A 15,545-nucleotide genomic window follows, 5' to 3' on the forward strand; every position below is an offset into this window, starting at 1 on the left:
ATAGCAGCCACCATCTTAGGGGCGGTCAATGTTTGTATGGGTATTCTTGTATTATGTGGTTGTTGTCTTGTTCCCTGTGTCTGAGGATTGGTGAGTAAGGCGTTGGTGAAATGCAGTATCTCAACAATGATGAGAGATGGACCGACTCCGGACTCTGACCAGGGGAATGTGAAAAACGATCCTCCAGGCTTGGTAGATGACGAGGATTTTGACCCTGAAAGACCGCCATTGGATGTAATGTTTATTAGTTCTGACGTAATCTCTGAGATTAATCATGCTTGTAAATACATTTATCCTGAATGTGAAAACATTTAGTGGATTGATAGATTAATTTGTATTTTAAGAATAATGACTAAAGGATTTCACCCCAAATATAGTATAAATGTGTGAGGTGTTAGAGTTATAATGTAGTGTCAACCCACTAACAGAGGGGGGAAGTTAGAAACTGTTGAGAAAGCATTCCAGGGTGAAGGGGACTAAGAAACGGTTTAAAGGTGGGCGGAGCAAAGTGCCTTTGTGTGTCAAGGGATATAAAAGCTGTATGTATGTTTTTTGGCGCCAGAGCTCTCCATGATTAAAAATACAGATCATTCTTGCTGGTTGCGGACCTTTGTTTAATTCATGATTAAACCAGAGAATTTACACCCTCTGGGAATTATTCAGAGCATTAAATTTGATTAATTAGAGATAGAAATTCTCGTGACAGAGAGCGAGTGTGTGTTTGCCACAAAGGTGAGCTCCACTACTGCTTCTGCTGGCAGGAATGGAAAGTGGATGACTTCTCCAGATCTGAGAGGGAATGGGAGAACAGGTTTTAGCTTTAGATGCAGATATGTCATTTATACAGTGTGTGTGTGTGTGTGTGTGTGTGTGTGCACATGTGTGTCTAAGGTTGTCACGTAAGGTTGTCACGTAATGGGACTGTACCTGAGGTACTGTCAGAGCACTTCCTGAGTGATTGCATGGCGATCATGTACTCTTCCCCAAGGAAATCCTGGTAGTTGCGTTCTCTTGGGATCTCCTGGAGACACTTTGTATTATCCTTGAAGAGCAGGTTCATTCCATTGTACGACTGGAACATTTTAAATGAGGGATCGCTGCCACTAGAGCCGAACTTGGCCTAAACACAGGGAGAAAATATTTACTTGGTGGTTAGATTAATGATAAACCTTTAAAAAATTATATTTTAGACTTTCTTACACTAAATGTGTATTTAATAGATCCCCAAAACTGATCTTAGATCAGCTTGGAGAGCATGGGTGGAAATGGGAAAAATGGAAGGCCACAGTATGTGCAGGCTTATGTTCCAGTGTGTTAGTGCTGGGCTGGGACAAAACCTTACAAACTGTAGCCTTCTAGTACTGGAGTTGCTTATCCTTGGCTAAACTGACTAATGAGTTGTCTTAAGCAGCTAGCTGCTGGCTATAAGTCTTAACACCCACCTGCTGCTCCAGAAGGAAGGACACCACCATTCCGCGGGTCTCTGGGCATGTTATCACGGCGTGGGCGGGCACCTTGGCCAGGTGGCAATCACGGAAATTGGTGATTGGCTGGGTAGTACCGTCCTGGCAGAGTAGTTCAAAGTCAGTGGACTTAAGGCCCTTTGCCCAAGTTGGACCATTACCTACAGGGAAGGATGGAGGGCGAGAGAGAGAGAGAAAGGAGGGAGTTGAAGACTTCCTTTTCAGATACAGAGAGCCACAGATACAGAGAGCCACAGATACAGAGAACCACAGATACAGAGAACCACAGATACAGAGAACCACAGATACAGAGAACCACAGATACAGACAACCACAGATACAGACAACCACAGATACAGACAACCACAGATACAGAGAGCCACAGAAAATAACGATGAGTACAGATTCATCTATAGGAGAGAGAGAAGATCAAAAGAGGAGGAGTGAAGTTCAGGAGGATGAGACACACAGACAGACAGACAGACAGACAGAGAGAGAGCAGTAGGACGTGTAAAGCAGACACACTTACCATCGCTGTTCTCTGGTACAATAGTGTGTTTTATGAAGGCAACATCTCCAGCATTTTCAACCAGACATCTGGAAGGAGATATCAAGACAGACCATTAGATATTTAAGATAGTGAGAAATGTACTATAGGTCAACAAATATATTTTCTATAGTCCGCCATCACTATTACAATAGATCCTGGTGAAGGACTCAACTATCAGCTCCACTATTGACTCCACCATTGTGGTGGCGCCCTCTACCTGAAGGCTCCAGCGTAGCCGTAGTACTGCTCATCAGCATTAGCTTTGCACTTGTCCTCATCTCCCACGGCCTTCCCACTGCCCTTACACTGGGCACAGAAGGGAGACCTCTTCTCAAATCCAGGAGCACAGCCCTTACTGAAGTACTTAGCTGAATACAGGAAGAAGGAGATATACTACATTCATAGACATACTGGTACACAAGTATAGAATGAGACATATTATAAACTCTCTCACACACACACACACACACACTCACTGAAGTCGCAGTTGTTAGTCTTGTTGTGGATGAGACCCATGGGTATGTTCCAGTCTGCGGTTCTGCCCAAGCCGGTGTGGCATGACCTCTTGCCCTTCAGGTTGTTCCAGTTCACCCCAGAGCCCTTCTTTGCCACCGCCACCGCATAGTAGGATGAATCCTCTGAGAGGACACACATAGAGGGAGGAGGTTAAAGAGAACAGTCCATCACTAGGCTTGATCGGTGTCCGGGAAACCGGCCCAATACATCTTACTGTAGCAATACTGTAGAATTATAGTATGGTGTATGTTTTGTGAGGAAGTAGGTGTAAGCATGTGTACTTACCACCAGGGGTGCTGCACAGAGCTGTGAGGAGAAAAGAGAAATTCAGCATGTTAACATTGTTGAGACAGAGCAGGAGGGGGAGAGAAAGGGAGAAGGGGAAGACAAATCGATGATATTAGCGTGTGTGTGTGTTATACCTGCATCATACTGCTCCACCATGACAGGGACCAGACCACATTTTCCAGCAGTGTACACCTGCCCACCATCCACCGTTATGGCATCTGCCTCTTTACGCTGTGGAAAGAGAAAACAAGAAAGAAAGAAAGAAAGAAAGAAAGAAAGAAAGAAAGAAAGAAAGAAAGAAAGAAAGAAAGAAAGAAAGAAAGAAAGAAAGAAAGAAAGAAAGAAAGAAAGAAAGAAAGAAAGAAAGAAAGAAAGAAAGAAAGAAAGAAAGAAAGAAAGAAAGAAAGAAAGAAAGAAAGAAAGAAAGAAAGAAAGAAAGAAAGAAAGAAAGAAAGAAAGAAAGAAAGAAAGAAAGAAAGAAAGAAAGAAAGAAAGAAAGAAAGAAAGAAAGAAAGAAAGAAAGAAAGAAAGAAAGAAAGAAAGAGATTAAGGGAATTACTCTCGAAAGAAAAAACTATAAAGTGCACATCAGACCTTGCTAATAAAACGTTTTCTCCACCCCCACCTTCTAATAAAAATATATACAATTTAGCAGACGCTTTTATCCAAAGTGACTTAGTCATGCGTGCATAAATTGTTTACGTATGGCTGGTCCCTGGAAATGAACCCACTATCCTGTGTTGCAAGAGCCATGCTCTACCAACTGAGCTATAGAGAACACAGTGGACCTCTCTTCTCCCATAGCCTTACCATGATCTTCTTGATGCATTCCTCCACTGTGGGTGCGTCCTGGCATTCAATCATGGATCCACCGTTTCCTTCGCTGTTGATTGTCCAGGCATCACACTTGGTCTTCTCGGCATGGCCCACGGCACACCATTTCATGGCCCTGGAGATGGAACCTGTGGCCTGCGCTGAAAAGCAAATGTTGGGGAGATTGCAATGACCTAACAGCCTAAGACATGAGTGGGTGTGGGTGTGTGTGTGTGTGTGTGTGGCCTCACCTTTCGTCAGGGAGCGGATGGTGCTCATGTACTCAGCTCCCAGGTAGAGGAAGGAGTCAGTGTTCATGGGCAGCTGCACTAGTTTCTTGGTGGAGTCCTTGAACATCAGGTTCTTGGCTGCATAACCATCGGAAGAGAACAGGTTGAAGCCGTGTTTGAGCACAAATGAGTTAGCACACATTTTTGTGTGATTTTGTTGATGTTCATCCTGGTGTATCTGTCAGTGTCAGGTGTGATGTTTAGGGCCCAGAGTTAATCCTGAACATGTGACCTGAGGAGGAAACACTCTGGGTGTCACGGGTTACAAAGCCAGAACCCAGAAGCAGACCAGGACAAGGTGAGTAGATACGAAGGTGGGTATTTATTGAACAGATTCAAAAGTGATGCTGAATAATCCAGGGAACAGACCGGGCGGCGGAGATGAGTTGGTGGGAGTTCAGTGGCAGGTCCAATAATGGCTCGGCAGCCGCCGACCACCAGGCAGGGGTTGGGTGAAGGTTCCGGGTGAGTGACTGCAGATAGAACAAAACGGAGGTAAGTACACAGCAAGCCAACAAGGTGCAAAACAACAGAACTAACGCTAGAAGCTCCAAGGCTGATACACTGATAAACATACTGTTCATGGCTAACGATCCGGCAGGGAATGGATGTCAGGTCAGAGCCTAAAAAGGGTGATGATCAGGACCAGGTGTGCAGATCGCTGATGGGATGCAGGTGCGGAAAATCAGGAGAGCTCCCGCCTAGCAACGTCGCCCGGCAACCAGGCAGGGAGCGTTCCAGAACCCTCGGGAAACTGGAGATCCCGAGCAGAAAAATGACAACACAGGCAGGAACCGACTCAGGATGCAGGGTTCATGACAGTACCCCCCCTCCGACGAACGCCACCGGGTGGACTACCCGGAGCGCCAGGATGGAGGCGGTAGAAGTCACGAAGGAGGTCAGCATCAAGGATCTGTCGCCGAGGAATCCAACTCCTCTCTTCAGGACCATACCCCTCCCAGTCCACGAGATACTGGAAACCCCGGCCCCGCCGTCTGGAATCCATAATGCGTCGCACCGTGTAGGCAGGACCACCTCCGATCATCCGAGGGGGAGGAGGAGGAGGCGGAGGGGGCAACAGAGGACTGAGGAGAACAGGCTTGAGGCAGGAGACATGAAAGGTGGGATGGACTCTGAGCGTTCTCGGTAACTTGAGTCGAACTGCAACAGGATTGATCACCTTCTCCACCACAAACGGACCAATGAACTTCGGTGACAGCTTCCTAGACTCAGTCCGTAGAGGAAGATCCCCGTGTGGCCAACCAGACCCTATCTCCGATGGTATAGGTGGGAGCGGGGAATCCGGCGACGATTCGCCTGGAGCTGATACCGGTCAGAAACTCTAAGGAGGGCCTTTCTGGCCCGATGCCAGGTCCGGTGGCAACGACGAATGTGGGCCTGAACAGAGGGCACTGAGAGATCCTTCTCCTGAGAAGGAAACAAGGGAGGTTGGTAGCCATACAGGCACTGGAAGGGAGACATCCCAGTGGCAGATGTAGGGAGAGTATTGTGGGCATACTCAACCCAAGGCAGCTGAGAGACCCAGGAGGTGGGGTTGGAGGAGACAAGGCAGCATAGCGTGGATTCCATCTTCTGGTTGGCTCTCTCCGCCTGACCATTAGATTGGGGGTGAAAACCAGATGTGAGACTGACTGTAGCTCCAATGGCCAAACAGAAGGACTTCCAGACAGCAGAGGTAAACTGAGGACCACGGTCGGAAACGATGTCACTGGGCAACCCGTGGCCCTGAAAACCTCCCTAACCAGGATCTCGGACGTCTCAGAGGCAGAGGGAAGCTTGGAAATGGGCACAAAGTGGGCGAACTTGCTGAATCTGTCCACGATAGTCAGAACGACCGTGTTCCCCTCAGAAGAGGGCAACCCAGTGACAAAGTCCAGGGCCAGATGCGACCATGGTCGCCGGGGAATAGGGAGGGGGTGAAGTAGTCCAGAGCTGGGCCGATTGGCACTCTTATTCTGCGCACACACTGGACAGGCAGCAACAAACCTCCGAGTATCCTCTCCCATGGCAGGCCACCAAAATCGTCTGCGAAGAAACGCCATCGTCCGAGCCACGCCAGGGTGACAAGCCATCTTGCTGGCGTGGGACCATTGGAGGACAGCAGAACGAACCGACTCAGGCACAAACAACCGACCGGGTGGACCGTTACCGGACCGGGCTGCGTCCGAAGGGCCGCCATAACCTCCTCCTCAATCTTCCACATAACTGCTCCCACGACACAGTTCCGGGGAAGAATCGTCTCGGTCTTGGCCCCACTCTCCTCCGTCTTGGAGAACATCCGGGACAAGGCGTCCCGCCTTGCCGTTCTTAGATCCAGGTCGGGAACGTCAGGGAAAAATTAAAGCGTCCGAAAAACAAAGCCCACCTGGCCTGACGGGAGTTGAGACGTCTAGCGGATTGCACGTAAGCAAGATTCTTGTGGTCAGTCCAGACAATAAACGGTTGCTCCGCCCTCCAACCAGTGGCGCCACTCCTCCAAGGCAAGCTTCACCGCGAGAAGCTCCCGGTTACCCACATCGTAGTTCCTCTCCGCAGACGAAAGATGACGAGAGTAGTAGGCGCAGGGATGGAGTTTACCGTCAGTGGAGCATCGCTGGGACAGGATGGCGCCAACCCCCACATCAGACGCATCCACTTCAACGACGAACTGACGGGCCGTGTCAGGTTGAGAGAGAATCGGTGCGTTGGTGAATCGCCTCTTCAAATCCAGGAACGCTCGGTCCGCCTCCGGATTCCAATTGAAGGTCCTGGTACTGGAAGTCAGGGCAGTTAACGGAGCGGCCACACGGCTGTAATCCCGGATGAATCTGCGGTAGAAATTCGCAAACCCCAGAAACCTCTGGAGCTGCAATCTCGTACCGGGCTGGGCCCATTCCAGAACCGCCCTAACCTTCTCCTGGTCCATCCTAATCTCTCCCCTGGAGATGATGTACCCGAGGAAGGATGTAGTGTGGGTGTGAAATTCGCACTTCTCGGCCTTCTCGAACAGGCGATTCTCCAACAATCGCTGCAGAACCTGCCTGACATGCTGGACGTGGTTGGAAGGTTCCTTCGAGAAGATCAGAATGTCATCCAGGTAAACAAACACAAAGAGACCGATCATATCTCTCAGGACCATATCTCTCATTCACCATACTCTGGAATACAGCTGGAGCATTGGTCAGTCCAAACGGCATCACCTGATACTCGAAGTGACCCATCGGTGTATTGAAACCTGTCAACCACTCGTCCCCCTCTCTGATCCGGACCAGGTGATACGCATTGCGTAGGTCTAGCTTGGTGAACACAGTAGCACCCTGTAAGGAGTCGAAGGCAGAGCTCATCAAGGGCAGGGGATACTTGTTCTTGACCGTGATATCATTCAACCCCCGATAATCAATACACGGTCGAAGAGAGCCATCCTTCTTACCCACAAAGAAGAATCCTGCCCCCAGGGGTGATGACGAGGGACGAATGAGGCCAGCAGCTAGGGACTCCTTGATGTAGGTCTCCAAAGCCTCACGTTCAGGTCGGGAGATACTGTATAACCGTCCCTTGGGATAGACAGCTCCAGGGAACAGGTTGATGGCACAATCATATGGTCGGTGGGGAGGGAGTGACAGAGCCCTCTGCTTACTGAACACTTCCCCAAATCGTGATATGTCTCGGGAACCAGGGACAAATCTGGGGGTTTAGCCTCAATCACCTGACTGGGAACCGAATGGGAACAGGCAGTCTTGAGACAGTTAGCATGACAATCAAGGCTCCAACTAGTTACCTTGCCCGTCACCCAATCGAACGTGGGATTGTGTTCCTTCAGCCAGGGGTATCCAAGGACCAGAGGAACATGGGAAGAAGGCAGAATGAAGAATGAGATCACCTCAGAATGATTCCCTGACAACAGCATCTTAACCGGTTCAGTCCTCATCATGATACGTGCCAGACTACTGCCGTTCAGAGTGGTAGCTTCAATGGCTTCCGGTAATTGCTCCTTGGAAAGCCCCAGCTGTTCCACCACTTCGGCATCAATAAAGCTTCCATCGGCACCTGAATCGACAAAAGCGTTAATCGCTAAGCTCTGATTCCTGTTCATGAGGGTAGCCGGAAACGGGTCTGACAGAGGTATTGAGAGGTTGAAACTGGCTCGCTAAAAGTCCTCCCAACTTTAGCGAGCCGAGCAGTTTGACGACCGCCGGGAACAAGTGGAGATGTAATGTCCCGAACTACCACAGTAGAGACAGCAGTTGGTCTTACGTCTATGTTGGCGCTCCTCCTTGGTTAACCCGTGCCGCCCCACTTGCATGGGTTCAGAATCGGAAGGCAGGACCTCTCCACTAATCCTGTGTGGAGGACAATGATCGACGAATTCTGGTCCACCCCCCGACCCGACACTGAGAAGCTGATCGATTGGACGGGCCCCATTGCTTCTCCCTCCTTCGCTCTCGAACTCGGTTATCCACCCGAATAGACAAGGCTACCAAGCTGTCCAGGTCACTAGGCTCCGGATAGGAGATCAACTCATCCTTGAGCTGCTCCGACAGGCCCTGGTAAAAGGCCGCTTGCAGAGACTCCTCATTCCACCCACTCTCCACAGCCAACGTCCTGAACTCGATCACGAAGTCGGCAACGCTGCGAGTTCCTTGGCGAAGCGAAAACAGGCGCCTAGCTGCGTCCATACCTCGGACGGAATGGTCGAATAGCTTCCTCATCTCGGCCGTGAACCCCTGGTATGAAGCCATGCAGGTGTCCTGTCGTTCCCAAACGGCTGAAGCCCACTCCAGCGCTCGACCACGCAGCAACTCAATAACAAAGGCTATCCTAGCCTTGTCTGTGGCATAAGAGTAGGGCTGTAGATCGAACACTAATCCACACTGCATAAGGAAAGAACGGCATCTTCCCAGCTCCCCCTCATATTTATCCGGCGTCGGAACCTTGGGCTCACGGAAGGACACAGCTCCAGAAGCGGCAGGCGAGATGGGTGAAACCGGTAGTGGATTCTCCACCGGAAAACTGCGCTGGACCTGGATCTCCGTCAGACTGGTAGAAAGGTTCCGAACTGACAACGCTATCTCCTGTAGTGCCGTGCTATGATGTCCCAACATCTTCTCCTGATGGGTAATGGCATGGCGAACAGAGTCCAGGTCCGCTGGGTTCATTACTGGCCGGATCGTTCTGTCACGGGTTACAAAGCCAGAACCCAGAAGCAGACCAGGACAAGGTGAGTAGATACGAAGGTGGGTATTTATTGAACAGATTCAAAAGTGATGCTGAATAATCCAGGGAACAGACCGGGCGGCGGAGATGAGTTGGTGGGAGTTCAGTGGCAGGTCCAATAATGGCTCGGCAGCCGCCGACCACCAGGCAGGGGTTGGGTGAAGGTTCCGGGTGAGTGACTGCAGATAGAACAAAACGGAGGTAAGTACACAGCAAGCCAACAAGGTGCAAAACAACAGAACTAACGCTAGAAGCTCCAAGGCTGATACACTGATAAACATACTGTTCATGGCTAACGATCCGGCAGGGAATGGATGTCAGGTCAGAGCCTAAAAAGGGTGATGATCAGGACCAGGTGTGCAGATCGCTGATGGGATGCAGGTGCGGAAAATCAGGAGAGCTCCCGCCTAGCAACGTCGCCCGGCAACCAGGCAGGGAGCGTTCCAGAACCCTCGGGAAACTGGAGATCCCGAGCAGAAAAATGACAACACAGGCAGGAACCGACTCAGGATGCAGGGTTCATGACACTGGGCCCACAGGTCACATTGTCAGAAGAAACTCCCGGGCCCATATTCAGAATAATCTCAGAGTAGGAGTTCTAATTTGGGACCTGATTTATCAACCGTGTGTAAATGTCTCACTAAATTCTGGTGTACCTGGAGCTTCTAGGATTTGTGTGTGCAACAAAGTATTGGAATTTATCAAACATAAAGCATGTTTTCATTTATAAATCAGAGCCATACTATATTTGTGCGCTCGTAAACAAGCGTTACAACCCCGCCTGGAAAATGCCCTCCATTCACCTTTGACGGTAACAAAAACGCCCTCAGTTGCTGTATGACTTGGAGATGTTGGAACTGAGCCATGAACGTTTCTAAAGCGCAATGGCAAATTTGATCACATTTCTGTACAGGTGTGGGCAGAATGTTTTCAACTTTTGCTGTGACTAATGCTGTCAAATACTGGCCGCACATCCTGCGCAGACGGATTGTTTATTGAACAATTTAAAAGTAAATGCTGCCTACATCAGACACTTCTATAAAAAATATGAATAGTTGTTCAATATTTTGTTAATAAATACATGATTAAGTTTCTATCTCCTGCCTTAGTATAGTCTCTGAGATTAAATAGGCTATTAATGTCGCGCTCCTTTCGCACAGCAATACCGTAGCCTACCTATACTGTCATAGGCTACCGGTCTATTTACTTTCGAGCATGGTTGGCTATTGAATGAGCGATGGATAAATGGTAGCCTAATAGTTGTTGTGTAGCGGGAATAAACCAGTCATGTCAGAAAAGGAGAGACATGCCCTGCAATATGATTAGGATTTAGGACTATATAATAAAAGTAGAATACATTTATTAGGCGACATGCTGCTATACACTCTTCTTACCAACGGCACATGCATCCGTTTTATCATTAGGCCTACGTTTTAATGTTTTTATTAACCTACCATTATAATAGTTCCAGAGCAACAAACACTTCCATTTCCCCAAAATAACAATATTTGCTAGCAAATTGCAATACAATTGATAAACAACTAGAAGTTGTGCATAAGCATGGTTTGAGATTAGCGTGGAGATAAGATCACTTTCCCTTCAAGTTCAAAATTGATGAATACCATCCTTTGCAGGAAAACTGGCACACTCAATTTTAGTATTTTTTGTGCACAGCCACCTTGATAAATGAAGGCCCCCTGGAAGGCCCCGGCGTAGTCATAGTAGGGCTCCTTGTGAGACTTGGAGCAGTCTCCCTTACACAGCTGGCACAGTTTAGAACCCTTAGGGGCTCCTGGAGCACAGCTGGCATTGAAGAAGTCACTCACCGCTGCAAAACAAAAACACACACATGAGAAATCAAATCAAATAGTATTTGCCACATGCGCCGAATACAACAGGTGTAGTAGACCTTACAGTAGAGTTAAAGTGACTATGCATAGATAATAAACAGAGTAGCAGCAGCGTAAAAGAGGGGGTGGGGTGTGGTGGTTGTGGACAATGCAAATAGTCCGGGTAGCCATGATTAGCTGTTCAGGAGTCTTATGGCTTGGGGGTAGAAGCTGTTAAGAAGCCTTTTGGACCTAGACTTGGCACTCCAGTACCGCTTGCCGTGCGGTAGCAGAGAGAACTGTCTATGACTAGGGTGGCTGGAGTCTTTGACAATTTTTAGGGCCTTCCTTGAACACCGCCTGGTATAGAGGTCCTGGATGGCAGGAAGCTTGGCCCCAGTGATGTACTGGGCCGTACGCACTGCCCTCTGTAGTGCCTTGCAGTCGGAGGCCGAGCAGTTGCCATACCAGGCAGTGATGCAACCAGTCAGCATTCTCTCGATGATGCAGCTGTAGAACTTTTTGAGGATCTGAGGACCCATGTCAACTCTTTTCAGTGTCCTGAGGGGGAATAGGCTTTGTTGTGCCCTCTTCACAACTGTTTTGGTGTGTTTGGACCATGATAGTTTGTTGGTAATGTGGACACCAAGGAACTTGAAGCTCTCAACCTGTTCAACTACAGCCCTGTCGATGAGAATGGGGGCGTGCTCAGTCCTCATTTTTTTCCTGTAGTCCACAATCATCTCCTTTGTCTTGATCACGTTGTGGGAGGCTTGTTATCCTGGCACCACACGGCCAGGTCTCTGACCTCCTCCCTATAGACTGTTTCATCGTTGTCAGTGATCAGGCCTACCACTGTTGTGTCGTCGGCAAACTTAATGATGGTTTCTGGGATAATGGTGTTGATGTGAGCCATGACCAGCCTTTCAAAGCACTTCATGGCTACAGACGTGAGTGCTATGGGTCGGTAGTCATTTAGGCAGGTTATCTTAGTGTTCTTGGGCACAGGGCCTATTGTGGTCTGCTTGAAACATGTTGGTATTACAGACTCAGTCAGGGACATGTTGAAAATGTCAGTGAAGACACTTGCCAGTTGGTCAGCGCATGCTCGGAGTACACATCCTGGTAATCCGTCTGGCCCTGCGGCCTTGTGAATGTTGACCTGCTTAAAAGTCTTACTCACATCGGCTACTGAAAGTGTGATCACATAGTCATCCGGAACAGCTGATGCTCTCTTGAATGCTTCAGTGTTGCTTGCCTCGAAGCGAGCATAGAAGTGATTTAGCTCGTCTGGTAGGCTCGTGTCACTGGACAGCTCACGGCTGTGCTTCCCTTTGTAGTCTGTAATAGTTTGCAAGCCCTGCCACATCTGACGAGCGTCGGAGCCGGTGTAGTACGATTCAATCTTAGTCCAGTATTTACTCTTTGCCTGTTTGATGGTTCATCGGAGGGCATAGCGGGATTTCTTATAAGCGTCCGGGTTAGAGTCCCGCTCCTTGAAAGCGGCAGCTCTACCCTTTGGCTCAGTGTGGATGTTGCCTGTAATCCATGGCTTCTGGTTAGAGTATATACGTACGGTCACTGTGGGGACGACGTCATCGATGCACTTGTTGATGAAGCCAGTGACTGATGTGGTATACTCCGCAATATTCCAGTCTGTGCTAGCAAAACAGTCCTGTAGCTTAGCATCTGCGTCATCTGACCACTTCCTTTTTAACCGAGTCACTGGTGCTTCCTGCTTTATTTTTGCTTATAAGCTGGAATCAGGAGGATAGAATTATGGTCAGATTTGCCTAATGGAGGGCGAGGGAGAGCTTTGTATGCGTCTCTTTGTGTGGAGTAAAGGTGGTCTAGAGTTGTTTTTCCTCTGGTTGTACATTTAACATGCTGGTAGAAATTAGGTAGAACGGATTTAAGTTTCCGTATTAAAGTCCCCGGCCACTAGGAGCGCTGTCTCTGGATGAGCGTTTTCATGTTTGCTTATGGCCTTATACAGCTCATTGAATGCAATCTTAGTGCCAGCATCGGTTTGTGGTGGTAAATAGACAGCCACAAAAAATATAGAAGATCTTATCATGAGATACTCTACCTCAGGCGAGCAAAACCTCGAGACTTCCTTAGTATTAGATTTCGTGCACCAGCTGTTGTTTACAAATATACACAGACCGCCACCCCTTGTCTTACTGGAGAGCCGTTCTATCCTGCCGATGTAGCGTATATCCCGCCAGCTGTATGTTATCCATGTCATCGTTCAGCTACGACTCGGTGAAACATAAGATACAGTTTTTAATATCTTGTTGGTAGAAAATCCTTGATCTAAGGTCGTCCATTTTGTTTTACAATTATTGTACGTTGGCTAATAGGCAGATTACTTGCTCGCCATCGGATCCTTACAAGGTACCCCGACCTACGTCCACAATACCTCTGTCTCTTTCTCATGCGAATGACGAGGATTTGGGCCTTGTCGGGTGTCTGTAGAACATCCTTCGCATCCGACTTGTTGAAGAAAAAATATTTGTCCAATACGAGGTGAGTAACCGCTGTCCTGATATCCAGAAGCTCTTTTTGGTCATAAGAGACGGTGGCAGAAACATTATGTACAGAATAAATTACAAATAACACAAAAAAAACACACATAATAGCACAATTGGTTAGGGGGCCGTAAAACGGCAGCCATCTCCTCCATTGTCATGGAATCCAGGAACACACGCTGACTATGAAAACTATATGATAGGATTAAGCATACCAGCACACAGTCCCTGTACAGTATGTTCAGAACATACAGTATATACAACACATATTTTACCCACACAACTGACAGAGGAATAAACACATCAACAATCCAAACATTCCCCACTGGGTAACAATTGACTACGGCAACTGTTTAGATAACTCTATCAAGTCTCAGTTATGTTTGAGATGTTGATTATTATGCATAATAGTCCCTGCTAGATTAATGAAATGAATAAATACCCCAAAGCAGTGCAGCCACTCACCCGACTCCACAGGTTTGTCATCGATGCCGGCCCATTTGATCTGGCCCTCAGTCACCAGGGCACCGATGGGAATGTTCCAGCCTGCTGACATGCCAAAGCCGGTGTGGCAGGACTTCTTGCCACAGAGGTTGTTGAACCCAAAGTCAGTGCCCTTCTTGGCCACGGCCACGGCATAATTGCAGATGTCAGAGTCTGATGGACAGGAGAGGAGCCATCAATACAACGGCCAGAAACCAGATTCAGACAGAAACCATTTGATCCGGTTCAAAGTACAGAATCATCAACTTTCTGTTGGCTTATCTGTGCAACTGAAGTGCTAAGGGCCATTGTATACCCAGTCTCTTTCATTCACCAATAGACATAGATTCAACATTTCGCCAAGCCTTATAGAGAAAAATATGTATAACATATTCAATTTAACAGAAAAAGACTTAAAGGAAATCTTGAACTTGGTATTGAGATGCTTACCCTCACCATAGTCCTCTGCAATGATGGGCTGCAGGTTGTGGGGGTGGAGGCCAGCTATGTAAATATCTCCTCCATCCAGAGTGATGGCATCAGCCTCACCCCCCTGTCAGGGACACAGAGAGAGACATCGGTGAAGGAGAAAGACAGAAAAAACTCCAACAATAGACCTGTGCCTCACAAGGTTGTTTATGCAAGTGGCTCAACTGGTGCAGGCTGGAAATTAAGCATGGGCTGCTATCTATTCTACATGAGACTAGTAGTTTCAAAATGTTGTTGAACTTCAAAAAACTATCCCTCAAAATAATATAAACTACGTGCATAAATGAAACGCTCTCTTTACGTTGCTGTGAGTCACCATGCATGTACAATGTGCGTAACCATTCAAATGCATGGAGTTTTGTATTTAATTACCGCAAAGGTAAAACGCACAAGAACACGTACAAGTCAGAAATGACAAAAGTCTAATTTAAATACTGTTTGATAGTAGAGATTCTGATATAAGTAGTTAGTCTCTCACCTTGATGGCTTTGATGCATTCAAAAGAATCGTCCCTCTTTACGCATGAAAACTGGGCCGCCTTTGCTTCAAGATCCTTGCATTTCTGCAACTCTTGGTTCGACGTTACGCACCATTTCACATTTCTCTCAGCTGGGGCAGCATACGCTGTAGCTGAGGACAGCAGAAATGCAATGATAAAATGGTGAAATAGAAATTAAAGCAATCACTTGCTATTGGTATTTTTCCATGTGTAATTGTCATTGCATGGATAAGCCCACTTACCGAGGCACCCCAGAAGCGCTGAGACGAGAAGCAGTTTCATGTTGTCGACGTCTCCAAGTCAACATTTCCCGGAGTGAAAAAGCAGGCCGTTTTAGAAGACAACTCTGGGTTTTATAGAAAACTGTCAAAGTTGCGTCAATTCAAATCTGGTATTAGGAACAAAAGAGGTCAACACGACTTCTAAGATATACTAGTATTTTAATTAATGTAAAACCTTCAATGGTAAATTTGACGTTCGTATATATGGGCTCCTTGAAATACCTCGCAGGGCACTCAGAGAACTAATCCATTGTTTCAGATTGTTCTTCAAATACTCTTGACAGTTCTCAGTTCCCGCT

General features: G+C 47.7%; 1 protein-coding gene across 1 annotated transcript; it reads right to left on the reverse strand.

Moving 5' to 3' along the window:
- Positions 1-697: 697 nt before the first annotated feature.
- Positions 698-15,262, reverse strand: LOC121580850 (serotransferrin-1-like). The gene is made up of 17 exons (XM_045224837.1): positions 15,208-15,262; positions 14,945-15,096; positions 14,428-14,530; positions 13,960-14,151; positions 10,781-10,962; positions 5,633-5,716; positions 4,146-4,166; positions 3,882-4,089; positions 3,628-3,791; positions 2,952-3,048; positions 2,815-2,835; positions 2,490-2,651; positions 2,231-2,381; positions 1,993-2,060; positions 1,443-1,624; positions 928-1,120; positions 698-789 (listed from the first exon to the last, which is right to left on the reverse strand). Exons 1-17 carry the CDS (start codon positions 15,245-15,247, stop codon positions 743-745), a joined length of 2,067 nt encoding a protein of 688 aa, XP_045080772.1. The 5' UTR covers positions 15,248-15,262; the 3' UTR covers positions 698-742.
- Between the last annotated feature and the right edge of the window lie 283 nt (positions 15,263-15,545).

The sequence above is a fragment of the Coregonus clupeaformis genome, chromosome 14 (assembly GCF_020615455.1).
Source record: "Coregonus clupeaformis isolate EN_2021a chromosome 14, ASM2061545v1, whole genome shotgun sequence".
NCBI classification, from domain to species: Eukaryota; Metazoa; Chordata; class Actinopteri; order Salmoniformes; family Salmonidae; genus Coregonus; species Coregonus clupeaformis.